The following is an 11,952-nucleotide window of genomic DNA, read 5'->3' as shown; positions in this document are numbered from 1 at the left end:
TTTACTGCAATTATTTAAATTTATTTCTTTTAAAAGTAGCATTTGATATGAAAACAAAAAAAAGTGCAGAATGGTAATAGACAAAATGCACAATATATAGCTTAATTCTCTTCTCCACCTAATTCTTCTTCTTCAGCCTCTTCTCCAGATGTGGCATCCTGATATTGCTGATATTCAGACACCAGGTCATTCATGTTGCTTTCAGCTTCAGTAAATTCAGTCTCTTCCATGCCTTCACCAGTGTACCAGTGCAAGAAAGCTTTCCTCCGGAACATGGCAGTAAACTGCTCAGAGATGCGTTTAAACAACTCTTGGATGGCTGTTGTATTGCCAATGAAGGTGGCAGACATCTTGAGCCCTCGGGGTGGGATGTCACAAACTGCAGTCTTAACGTTGTTTGGAATCCACTCCACAAAATAGGTACTGTTTTTATTCTGCACATTCAACATCTGTTCATCCACCTCTTTCATGGACATACGGCCCCGGAAAACGGCAGCAACGGTCAGGTAACGACCGTGCCTAGGGTCACAGGCTGCCATCATGTTCTTGGCATCAAACATCTGTTGTGTGAGCTCAGGTACTGTGAGAGCACGGTACTGTTGGCTACCGCGGCTGGTCAGGGGAGTAAAACCTGGCACAAAAAAGTGCAGACGGGGGAAGGGAACCATGTTCACTGCTAGTTTTCGCAAGTCAGCATTCAGCTGCCCTGGGAACCGCAAGCAGGTTGTTACACCACTCATGGTAGCTGACACAAGGTGGTTCAAATCACCATAAGTAGGAGTTGTCAATTTAAGGGTACGGAAACAAATATCATAAAGGGCTTCATTATCAATACAATACGTTTCATCAGTATTCTCCACAAGCTGATGGACAGATAGAGTTGCATTATAAGGCTCTACAACAGTGTCTGATACTTTAGGGGAAGGCACAATACTAAAGGTGTTCATGATTCTGTCAGGGTATTCTTCACGGATCTTACTGATAAGGAGAGTGCCCATGCCAGCACCGGTCCCACCACCTAGTGAGTGGGTGAGCTGAAAGCCTTGGAGACAATCACAACTCTCAGCCTCCTTCCTCACCACATCCAGAACAGAGTCAACAAGTTCAGCTCCTTCAGTGTAGTGACCTTTGGCCCAGTTGTTCCCAGCACCACTCTGACCTGCAAGAAATTACAGCACATTAAATTCATACAATTCTTAGGCATTAGAACAATAAGCCAAGATTTTGTTCTTTGCTAACTTGGTGCAACATTACTGGCATACTATTTTTAAAGCTAGTGTCTATCTGTATGATCTCCCTGGATATCATTCAGAAAAGCATTGGTAACTGTCCTGTATTGTATACGCATACATGAGCAGTGTCCTTTACTATGGATCAAATTTATGTCATTCCATCACTGTTAACAGATACCTTACAATGATCTTTCAGATTCCTGCATACCTGCAGTCCAGGATTTTGTTTTATTGAAGAATTTAAAAAGAATTTCTCTAATTGAATTTAATTTAAATATAAATGTAGAGCATGGCAACAAGCCCTTCCAGCCTACAAACCTGTGCCACCCAAATACTCCAATTAACCTACAACTCCTGTGCATTTTGAATGCTGGGAGGAAACCAGAACACCCAGAGGAAGCCCATGCAATCACAGGGAGAACATGCAAACTCCTTACAGACATTTAATTACACATGCTGCATTTATATGATGGGAAATGCACAAAAGAAGAAGAAGCAGAATCTGAGAAGGTATATTTAAGGTGGAGAAAAATAAATATTTGAAAGATCAAGGAAATGAGTGCTATGGGGACCGAGTGGGAGGAGCAGATGGTTGGTGAGTAGTTTAAAAGAGAGACAGTTGGGAGTTGATTTGTGGGTGACAGAAGCCGTGGTTCATGTGTGGATGGGATCTTGAAGAAGGATTATATAGAGTTAGAAAAGAAGTTGAAAAGCAGGACCTCAAGGGTGGCAATCTTGGGATTGCTGCCTGTGCCATGCGCTAGCAAGGATAAAATAGAAAGATGTGGAGGATGAATACATGGCTCAGGAGCTAGTGCAGGGGTTTAGGTTTCTAGATCATTGGGATCTCTTCTGGGGAAAGTCTGACCTGTACAAAAGGGATGGGTTGCACTTGAACTGGAGGGGAACCAATATCCAGGTGGACAAGTTTGCAAGTTCTGTAGAGGAGTGGGAATCAGTATGGAGATTAGGGAGGAAGAACATCTAGATTGGAAGGAAGGGAGGAAACAGAAAGTAAAAATTAATACAGGAGGGAAAGAGGTAAAAGTAGATGGTAACCAAAGGAGTATTTATGAAGAACATTCTCTTAAGTGCATATATTTTAATGCAAGGAGCATTGTAAATAAGGAGGATGAGCTTAAGGTATGGATAGACAGATGGAAATATGATATTGTGGACATTAGTGAAACTTAGTTGCAGGAAGGGCATGTTTGGCAGTTAAATATTCCAGGATTCTGTTGTTTTAGGCATGATAGAACAGGGGGATAAAACGTGGAGTAGTTCCATTGCTTATTAGAGAGAACATTACAACAGGGCTGCGGCAGGATTGTTTGGTGGGATCGTCCAGCCAGGCTATTTGGGTAGAAATGAGGAATGGTAGAGGCATGAATACATTAATGGGAGTGTATTATAGTCCACCAAATGGGCTGAGGGAATTAGAGGTACAAATTTGTAAGGAGATTGTGCATATGTGTAATAAACACAAAGTAGTAGTCATAGGAGATTTCAACTTTCTGCACATTAACCGTGATGCCCATACAGTATGAGGCCTGGATGGGGTAGAGTTTAAGTGTGTTCAGGAAAGTTTTCTTAATCAGTACATAGAAGAAACGATGCAAGAGGGGGCAGTACTTACTGGATCTCCTATTAGGGAACGAGATAGGTCAGCTGACAGATGTTTGTGGTGGGGAACACTTTGGATCTAGTGATTACAATACTATTAATTTTAGGCTAGTGATTGTAAAGAATAGAGATAGACTAAAAGGTTAAGATTCTTGATTGGAAGAAAGAAAATTTCAAGGGGATGAGAGAAGATTTGGAGGATGTGGATTGGGATAAGATATTTTCAGGGAAGGATGTAGCAAATAAATGGAGGATATTCAAAGGAGAAATTTTGAGAGCACAAAGTCAGTATGGCCCCATGAGGATTAAGGGAAAGGCTTGAAACTATAGGGAGCCTTGGTTTTCAAAAGATATTGGAACTTGGTTGTGAGGAAGAGGGATGTGTACAATAGGTTTAAACAGCAGGGAATAGGAGAATTGCTTGAGGAATATAAGGAGTGAAAAAAATATTAAGAAAGAAATTAAAAAGGCTAAAAGAAGATATGAAGCTGTTTTGGCAGGCAAAGTAAAAATAAATCCAAAGGGTTTCTATAGGTACATTAAAAGTAAAAGAATACTGAGGGATAACAATGGGCCCCTTGATGATCAGGGGGTTGGCTCCATCAGAAGTCAGAGATGGGAGAAATTTTAAATGATTTTTTTCTTTAATATTCACTAAGGAAAAGAACATTGTAACTGATGAAGTGAAGAAATATGGTATGGAGGTCATGGATAATATAAGGATTAATGAGGAGGTAGTGTTGGATATATTAAAAAAGATCAAAGTGGATAAATCTCCTGGTCCTGACAAAATATTTCCGAGGACCCTGAGGAAGGTTGGTGTACAAATAGTGGGAGCATTAATGGAAATATTTAAAATGTCATTGGCCACAGGGGGAGGTGCCAGAGGACTGGAGGGTGACTCATGTGGTTCCGCTTCAAAAAAGGATCCAAAAGTAAACCTAGTAATTATAGGCCTGTAAGTTTGAATGGAAAGTATTCTTAAAGATGGTATATACAACTATTTGGAATGACAGGGATTGATTCGAGTAGTCAGCATGGTTTTGAACGGGGCAGATCACGTTTAACAAAGCTTCCAGAGTTTTTCGAGGAGGTTACTAAAAAAGGTTGATGAAGGGAAGGTTATGGATGTTGTCTATTTGGACTTTAGTAAGGCTTTTGACACGGTTCCCCATAAAAGCTTAGTAAGGAAGGTGGAAGCATTAGGTATTAATGATGAAGTAGTGAAATGGATTCAACAATGGTTGGATGGGAGATGTCAGAGACTAGTGGAGTGCCTCAGGGATCGGTATTGGTTCCACTTCTGTTTCTCATGTATATTAACAATCTGGATCACACATGTCAAACTCAGGCCCGCGGGCCAAATTTGGCCCGTGATATAATTATATTTGGCCCGCAAGATCATATCAAATATGTATTAGAGCTGGCCTGCTGGCCAGTATAGCGCATGCACAGCTAATACTACAAATCCTAGAATGCTTTGCAAATGCGTTGGTGCCGGCCCGTCAGCCCGCTAATCGCCCCCACCTCCTCTTTTTACTTTCATTAGCATCTGCGACCTGTCGCCCAACTCACATGTAATAAACCCCTTACGAAAAATGGCCAAACGAAAGACAGAAAACAGGACCTTTCAAGACAGGTGGGAGGCAGACTATATGTTCATTTTAAAAGACAAACCTGTTTGTCATTGAAGCAAGTTGTTATTTTTTTGACTTGTTGGCTTGTGAAAAAAAATACATTTAAAAGGAGCTTAAAGGCTATAGAGAAATATTATTTATTGAATATTTTATTTCTCATTTGTTAATGCTTCTTCTGAAAAGAGTTTAACCAAAACTATTATTAAACATTTATTTTAATAAGAAAAAGTTTAACATTACAAATGTTGAAAGAAGAGAAAACATGCAGATGTTGTTGAAAATTTTCAATAAATATTTAGTTTGGCCCACGACTTAATCCAAGTTTTTAATTTTGGCCCTCTGTGAATTTGAGTTTGACACCCCTGATCTAGATGATAGGGTGGCAAACTGGATTAGTAAATTTGCAGATGATACAAAGGTTGGTGGTGTTGTGGATAGTGAAGAAGATTATCAAAGTTTACAGGGTGATATAGGACAGTTAGAAGAGTGGGCTGGAAAATGGCAGATGGAGTTTAATACTGTTAAATGTGAGGTGCTACATTTTGGTAGGACTAATCAAAACTGGTCATACACGTTAAATGGTAGACAACTGAGGAGTGCAGTGAAACAAAGAGATTTAGGAGTCATGGTACATAATTCCCTGAAAGTTGAATCACATGTAGATGTGGTGAAGAAGGTATTTGGTATATTGGCCTTTATAAATCAGAGTAATGAATACAAGAGTTGGGATGTTATGTTAAGTTGTATAAGCCATTGGTGAGGCCAAATTTGGAATACTGTGTGCATTTTTGGTTGCCAAATTTATATTGAGTTACAGGGAAAAGTTGAGTAGGCTTGGACTTTATTTCCTGGAGGGTAGACGATTGAGGGGCGATTTGATAGAGGTATTCAAAATTATAAGAGGTACAGATAGACTTTTCACATTGAGAGTGGGGGAGATTCAAACAAGAGAGCATGGATTGAGAGTAAAAGGGAAAAAGTTTAGGGGGATCATGAGGGGGAATTTCTTCACATAAAGGGTGGTGGGGTTGGGGAATGAACTTCTGGCAGAGGTGGTAGAAGTGAGATCGATGTTAATATTTAAGGAAAAGTTGGATAGGTATATGGACAGGAGAGGTACGAGGGTTATGGGTCAAATGCGGGCCAGTGGAACTAGGTGGGAGTAATTGTTTGGCATAGATTAGAAGGGCTGAACTGGCCTGTTTCTGTGGTGTAAATAGTTATATGGCACAGAAGAGGTCATGATCATATTAAATGGTGGGGCAGGCTTGAGATATCTAGTGGCTTAGTCCTGCTCCCATTTTCTAATGGCGGTTAATGGGAGCCAACAGAGATAACTAAATATTGGTATTCAGACTGCCTTGGTATTCTCATTCAAGAAACAGTAAGCAGATCACTCCTGCAGTATAAAATGAAACACTAAAGTCTGCAGATGCTGTGATTGCAGTAAAAACACTCAGAAATGCTGAGGAATTCAGCTGGTCTCTCAGCATCCACAGGAGGTAAAGATATATTACTGACATTTCGGGTCTGAGTTCTTTCAGGAATAAGTAAAGAACTGGAAGGCTTAAGAATAAAGACTGGACGTGATGCGGGGAGAGTAGGCAGAAGTGAGCCCCCGGAGCTCCCAGATCTAATACGAAGATAAACTGCAACAAAAGAATTTAAAGATACCCAACATACTCACAAGTGGTATGGAAAATACCAGATCAGAATAATGACAAAAAAAAACAAAATCAACAGGGAGAAATGGTAAAGAGTTGGCCTCGAGATCCCCAGAGCAACTCAAGCTGTCTCATCATGATGAAAATGGTGGGGGCACACTGAGGCCCACCAGTGAAGCTGACTTTTGGCTGGAGGAGCCTGTCCGACAGGAGAGCCATGGCCAAGGAAGTGGCGCTGCCTTGAAACATCCTCCGGTTAACAGGAGTCCGGTGAGAGATTCTGGAGAGGGGGAGAGGCTTGAGGCCCCCCTCCCACAGCAGGACCGCCTGGTCAGGAGAGTCCGCACTGTGCGCGACTCTCAGGCCGGCGACAATACGAGTGACGGATGCATGGCAAAGGGGCGGGATCGCTGGGCTTGGGGTGCTCATGTTGTGCATGGTTCCCAGGCTGTGGGTGGTGAAAACAGCAGTCACAGAGCAGGGGAGCGAGACTGCTGGGCTGGGAGAGTTTGCACTGCATGTGACTCCAAAGCCACCCACAGATGAGAGCAGTGATCGGAGAACAGGATGGTCGAGCCGGGAGAGTTCACGCTGGGCGCAACTCAAACTACAGACGGTGGGTGCAGTGGATGCGAGGCAAAGGTGCTGGGATGCACAGCTAAAGAGTGAGGTTGAGGCCTGGTGAGAGCAGAGGACCATGGTGTTGGGTCGGATGGCGTGTCGAGCTTGAGCGACGAGGTCAAGTAGTATGACGACAGGGGTAATTGCAACGGTAACTGAGGAAAACGCCGTGAGGCCAGGAAGCCTGGAAGAGACTCACTTGGGACACAAAGCGGGGGGGGGGGGGGGGGGTGTTACTCGGAGCCCTCTCTGTGGAGGCATTGGGCCTCATGGAAGATAGGTTATTTAAGGCAATGGACATTAGAGCACAGGCTCTGGGAGGAAAGATAAAGTACAAGATGCTCTCTCTGTCTGATGGGGGAAAATGAATGAGGCTGAGGATATAGTGAGAGCTAATATAGACAAAAAAAGAGTAGAGGAGAAATTGGAAGTCCTGTTGAGAGAAAGGGAGTGCATCTGGACCAAGTTAGACACCCTGGAAAACTTTAACTGTAGAAATAACATAAATATAGTGGGGTTAAAAGAGAGTTTTGAAGGGAGAAATCCAGTTAATTTTTTTCAGATATGAATCCCTGAAATACTGGGCAGGGATGTGCTGGGTGAAAAAGTAGAGGTAGAGAGAGCCCACCGATTTTTTTTCTACTCCCCACCCCCCTCCCCAATCACCTTCCAAAACCAAATCCTGGACAGAGACCCTGCTCAATCTTGGTAAAATTGCTGGGTTACCAAGACAGAAAAAAGATTTTAAAAGCACAATTGTAATGTCAGGGGGGAAAGAAAGTTTTTATCTGAGCTGGGAAAGGTTCAACAATTTGCCAAGGAGTTACCGGTCCTGGTGGGGAGGAGGAGAAAGAAAGCTAATGGTAAAAATGGGGAATAAACTATGGCAAGCTAAGAAGCTATTGTAAGTAGTAACATTGTTTTGGTGCAATTACATGTTATTATTGGGTTTATGGAAAGGGAAGGGGGAAAGGAATAAAAGAAAAAAAATAAATATACAAAATGTCAAGGGGAAAAAAAAGAGATCTGGGGTGCTCAGGGGGAGAGGAGGGGAGGAGTATGAGTGCGGGGCACATGACCTATTATATTGAGAGGAATAGTGACAAATTAAAGGTAATGGTCACCAAATGAGGGAAAGGAGGGCGAGGATGAAATATGGGCTGGGATGGGGAATTGTTTGGGGTTAACCAGTTGTTTCATTATAGCTTTCAGTGAAGATGTGTCTTTTTGTTTCTCTTTAGTTGAATGTTTGAGTCCTTTTTTTCTCCCAGGGTTTGTCGTGGGCCTGGCTGGCGGCCAGAGGCGATTGGCCGAGGATGATTGGGTTGGGTTGGGATGGGAAGTTGGGGCGGCAAAGGTGCAGAAGGACTACTATATGACTACCCTAGGGGCAATGGCTAAGAGCATAAAGTGTGTTAGTTTTAATGTTAATAGTCTAAACAGTTTGGTTAAGAGAAAAAGGGTCTTGGCACACATTAAGAAAATGGGTACAGACCTGGACTTCCTCCAGGAAATCCACTTGACTGAATAAGAGCATCAAAAGTTAAAAAGAGGGTGGATTAGGTAATAGTCTCCTTGATCAGTGTGTAGGCATAGGTGGGGGGGGGGGGGGGTGGGGGGTTGCAATCTTGGTAGGGAAGAGTGTTCCAGTGAGAGTGCAGGGTGTGACTACAGATAAAGCAGAAAGATTTGTATTTGTGCACTGCCAGATATACTCGGAATCCTGGACCTTAGTAAATGTATACACTCCCAACTTCAATGATGAAAAATTTATGCAGGCTATTTTCCTGAGATTGGCAGAAGGAAGGGAGTTTAGGGAGACTATAATTTTTGTCTGGATCCTATCTTACATAAGTCAACAAAGAAAATAACAATAACAAATTTGATTGATATATGGAGGCGGAAGCTTCGAAGGGAGAGAGATTATTCCTTCTACTCAAGGCAGCACTTCTATCAGATCATTTGCTCTTGGTAATAATGGTTTAAATGCCTGATATACAGGAAACAGTTTATAGATGGCGTCTTAATCCACTGCTGTTGAGGAAACTAGAGTTTTGTAGTTTTATAAGAGCACAAATAGATATGTTCTGTGAGGCTACCTCTACTCCAGATCAACTCCTCCTATGGGACACCTCAAGGAGTATTTGAGGGGTCAAATAATTGGGTACACTAGAACAATAAGGAAAGAATAAAAGAAGGAGGTGAATGAATTGGAGCAAGAAATTTCCCATTTGGAAAAGGACTTCCAAAGATCAGGCTCCGAAGACCAATATAGGCCTATGACAAATATGAAGATGAAATATAACTTGTTTCAAATGTCCAGTATGGAAAAGGCCATACTGCAAACAAAACAAAAATATTATGAGTTGAAGGACAGAGCCTTGCATGGTAGTTGAGGATGGAGCAGGCTTTGAGAGCAATCAGTGCGGTGCAAGCTGGGAAAGATAGGGTCTCCAATAAACCAAAGGAAATTAATGAATATTATGAAGTTTATATAAATCAGAATTGGTGGGGAGCACGGACAAAATTGGCAAGTTCTTGTCCAAAGTAGTGCTGCCAAATTTGGACTTCAAAGAGCAGGAAGACTTAGATGGTCCCTTCATAGAAGACAAGATAGAGAAAGCACTGAACTCATTACAAACTAACAAGTCTCTGGGGGAGGATGGGTTTCCATCTGAGTTCTATAAGGAATTCAAAGATTTACTGATGCCTCTTTATATGGAGGTGGTAGGTCAACCAATGGAGACCCATAAGCTCCTGGATTATTTTTCAATGGCAATTATTACAACAATCCTAAAGAAAGACAAAGATCAATTGTTGCCATCTTCTTATAGGTTAATTTCATTATTAAACACGAACTATAAGATAATAGCCAAAGCCCTGGCAAATAGATTGGCAAAGTATTTTCCAAAGCTAGTAAATAAAGATCGAATGGGCTTTGTACCAAAAAGACAGGCAGCAGATAACATCAGTAAGTGTATTACACCCGGCACAAACTAGAAATGAGAGGGGTCTTGCCATGGCCCTGGATGCAGAGAAGGCATTTGACAGACTGGAGAGGGAGTTTTTATTTAAAGTGCTAGAGAAATTTTGGTTAGGGCCAACTTTTATTAATTGGATACAGGTGCTATATCATGTGTCCAAGGTGAAAGTTGTGACCAATGGACAAATTTCCTCAGTCCTGTTCATACTGGCTATGGAACCTTTGGCTGAGGCCATTTGTCAGGATCTAGACATTAAGGGCTACAAAGTAGGCCAGGAAGAACACAAGATCAACCTATTTGCTGATAATGTGTTGGTATGAAATCATTGTCTAAACTGCACTCTACCCTGGAGGACTATGGGAAAGTTTCTGAGTATAAGATCAATTGCGACAAGAGCAAAATTAGGCCACTCACGAGAGGGGACTATAGTCAATGTCAAGAGAACTATTACTTAAAGTGGCTGTTAAATGATATCAAATATCTAAGAGTTAGAATAGATAATAATTTAAATAATTTGTATAAGTTAAATTATACCTCGTTGCTGGGAAAAAAATCAAGGAGGTCCTGAACAGGTGGATGTCCCTGCCCATAATGCTAGTGGGAAGGGTCAAGTGTATTAAAATGAATGTGCTGCCAAGACTTCAGTATCTCTTCCAGACACTGCCTGTAGCGTTGCCCTGGGGTTTTTTACAGAACCTGCTTTCATGGTTTGAGAACATTTTTATGGAACGGGAAAGTAGCTAAGGACTCTATGGAAAAATTGACCTGGGATTACAGTCTGGGTGTTCAAGGGAGGGAAGGTACAAATTGGTCTGCACTTGGTGGTTGAGAAGGTGGCAGAGGATTTCATTTATAAATGGGATGCCAAATTGCTATCCAGAAAAACTGAAGCCTCATATTGAAACAAATTATTTGCATTTGGAATAACATTAACCAATATTTAGGAATAAAAGTGGGGCTGTCCCCAAAATCACCTTGGTTCCAAATTGATTAATACCTTTGACGGTAGGTAACAAGATCCTGGACATCTGGCGCTGGAACTGCGTCAGATGTATAGAGGACTGTTACAAGCAAGGGCAGCTAATGCCATTTGAACAACTTAGACAGAAATATGCTTTATCAAATAGAACATTCCACTGCTACCTTCAGATAAGATCTTTTCTACAGGACAAATAAGGTCCAACCATGGTCCTACCTATGCAGTGACATAAAGACCATGATTCAAAGGGAGAACACATGGAAATTCATTTTAGCAATGTATTTCTTCCTCCAAGTGGAAGGACCTGAATGAAGACTTCATAAATCAAGGCAGAAATGGGAGTCGGACCTCAGAATAACGATTGATAAGCGATGCTGGTCCGACCTAAAAGATTACTAGATCTAAACCAGAATTATCAGAGCAATGTTTGGATGCGGCATTGAGACAGGGACCTTTGTGCATGTGTCTTAGACATGCATCAAAGTGAGGCCCTTTTGGACCAAATTAGGTGAAGTGCTATAGGTAAGGAATTCCCACAGGACCTGGAGTTGTTCCTGTTGGGTAATATAATGGACATAAGACTTAAAATGAAGCTGTCCAAATTTCAAATTCAAATTGTAATGATCGCATTGGCGGTGGTCAGGAAGTGCTCAGAGGTTATGTGGAAGTCCGACCCTTGTTTGAACATTGCGCTGTGGAGGAAGGAGATGCAAGGCTAAGTTCCTGGACAAAATCACGTACAACTTAAGGGGAAGGTATGGCATTTTCCGAAAGATTTGGCAACCATACCTAAACTTTGTAGGAGCACAGTTGTGGGTAGACCTGCTGCACCTCACTGCTCTGCCTTCCATGCTTCTTCCTCAGTTTTGGGGGGGGGGGGGGGGGGGATGGTGGGGCAGGGCAGGGGGCCTGTCTCATTCAAGCCAGGTAAAATCAGGAAATCGGCCTGGACCTGGGCCATCATGCCACGACATACCTATAACTCCCTGATATATGATTTATTCCTTTGTTGTGAGTTCTTTTATTGTCCTGTGTGTTTCCTTTTATTTTCTTTTTGATTAGTTAAGCATTAAATGTTATGTGTCACAAGAGTGGGGGGCGGGAGAAAAAGTAGGGAAGGGGATAAATTTGGACTCAACAGAGGAATCTGTATAGAATGGATTTGTATAATTTGTAGTCGGTGTATACTGTCTTCACTGACAATTATATTGT

The 11,952-nt window shown here is 41.9% G+C and overlaps 1 protein-coding gene across 3 annotated transcripts in view; it reads right to left on the bottom strand.

Moving 5' to 3' along the window:
* LOC138761848 (tubulin beta-4B chain-like) overlaps nt 1-11,952 on the bottom strand; it is a 58,565-nt gene continuing 46,613 nt past the window's right edge. For all 3 annotated transcript variants that reach the window (XM_069934723.1, XM_069934731.1, XM_069934740.1), the window contains one exon: nt 1-1,159. In XM_069934723.1, the coding sequence (XP_069790824.1) occupies nt 102-1,159 (1,058 nt within the window). In that variant the 3' untranslated portion in view covers nt 1-101. The remainder of the gene's footprint in view (nt 1,160-11,952) is intronic.

The sequence above is a fragment of the Narcine bancroftii genome, chromosome 1 (assembly GCF_036971445.1).
Source record: "Narcine bancroftii isolate sNarBan1 chromosome 1, sNarBan1.hap1, whole genome shotgun sequence".
Classification (NCBI taxonomy): Eukaryota; Metazoa; Chordata; class Chondrichthyes; order Torpediniformes; family Narcinidae; genus Narcine; species Narcine bancroftii.
Note: the sequence above shows the minus strand (reverse complement) of the source record. Positions and strands in the feature narration are given on the sequence as shown.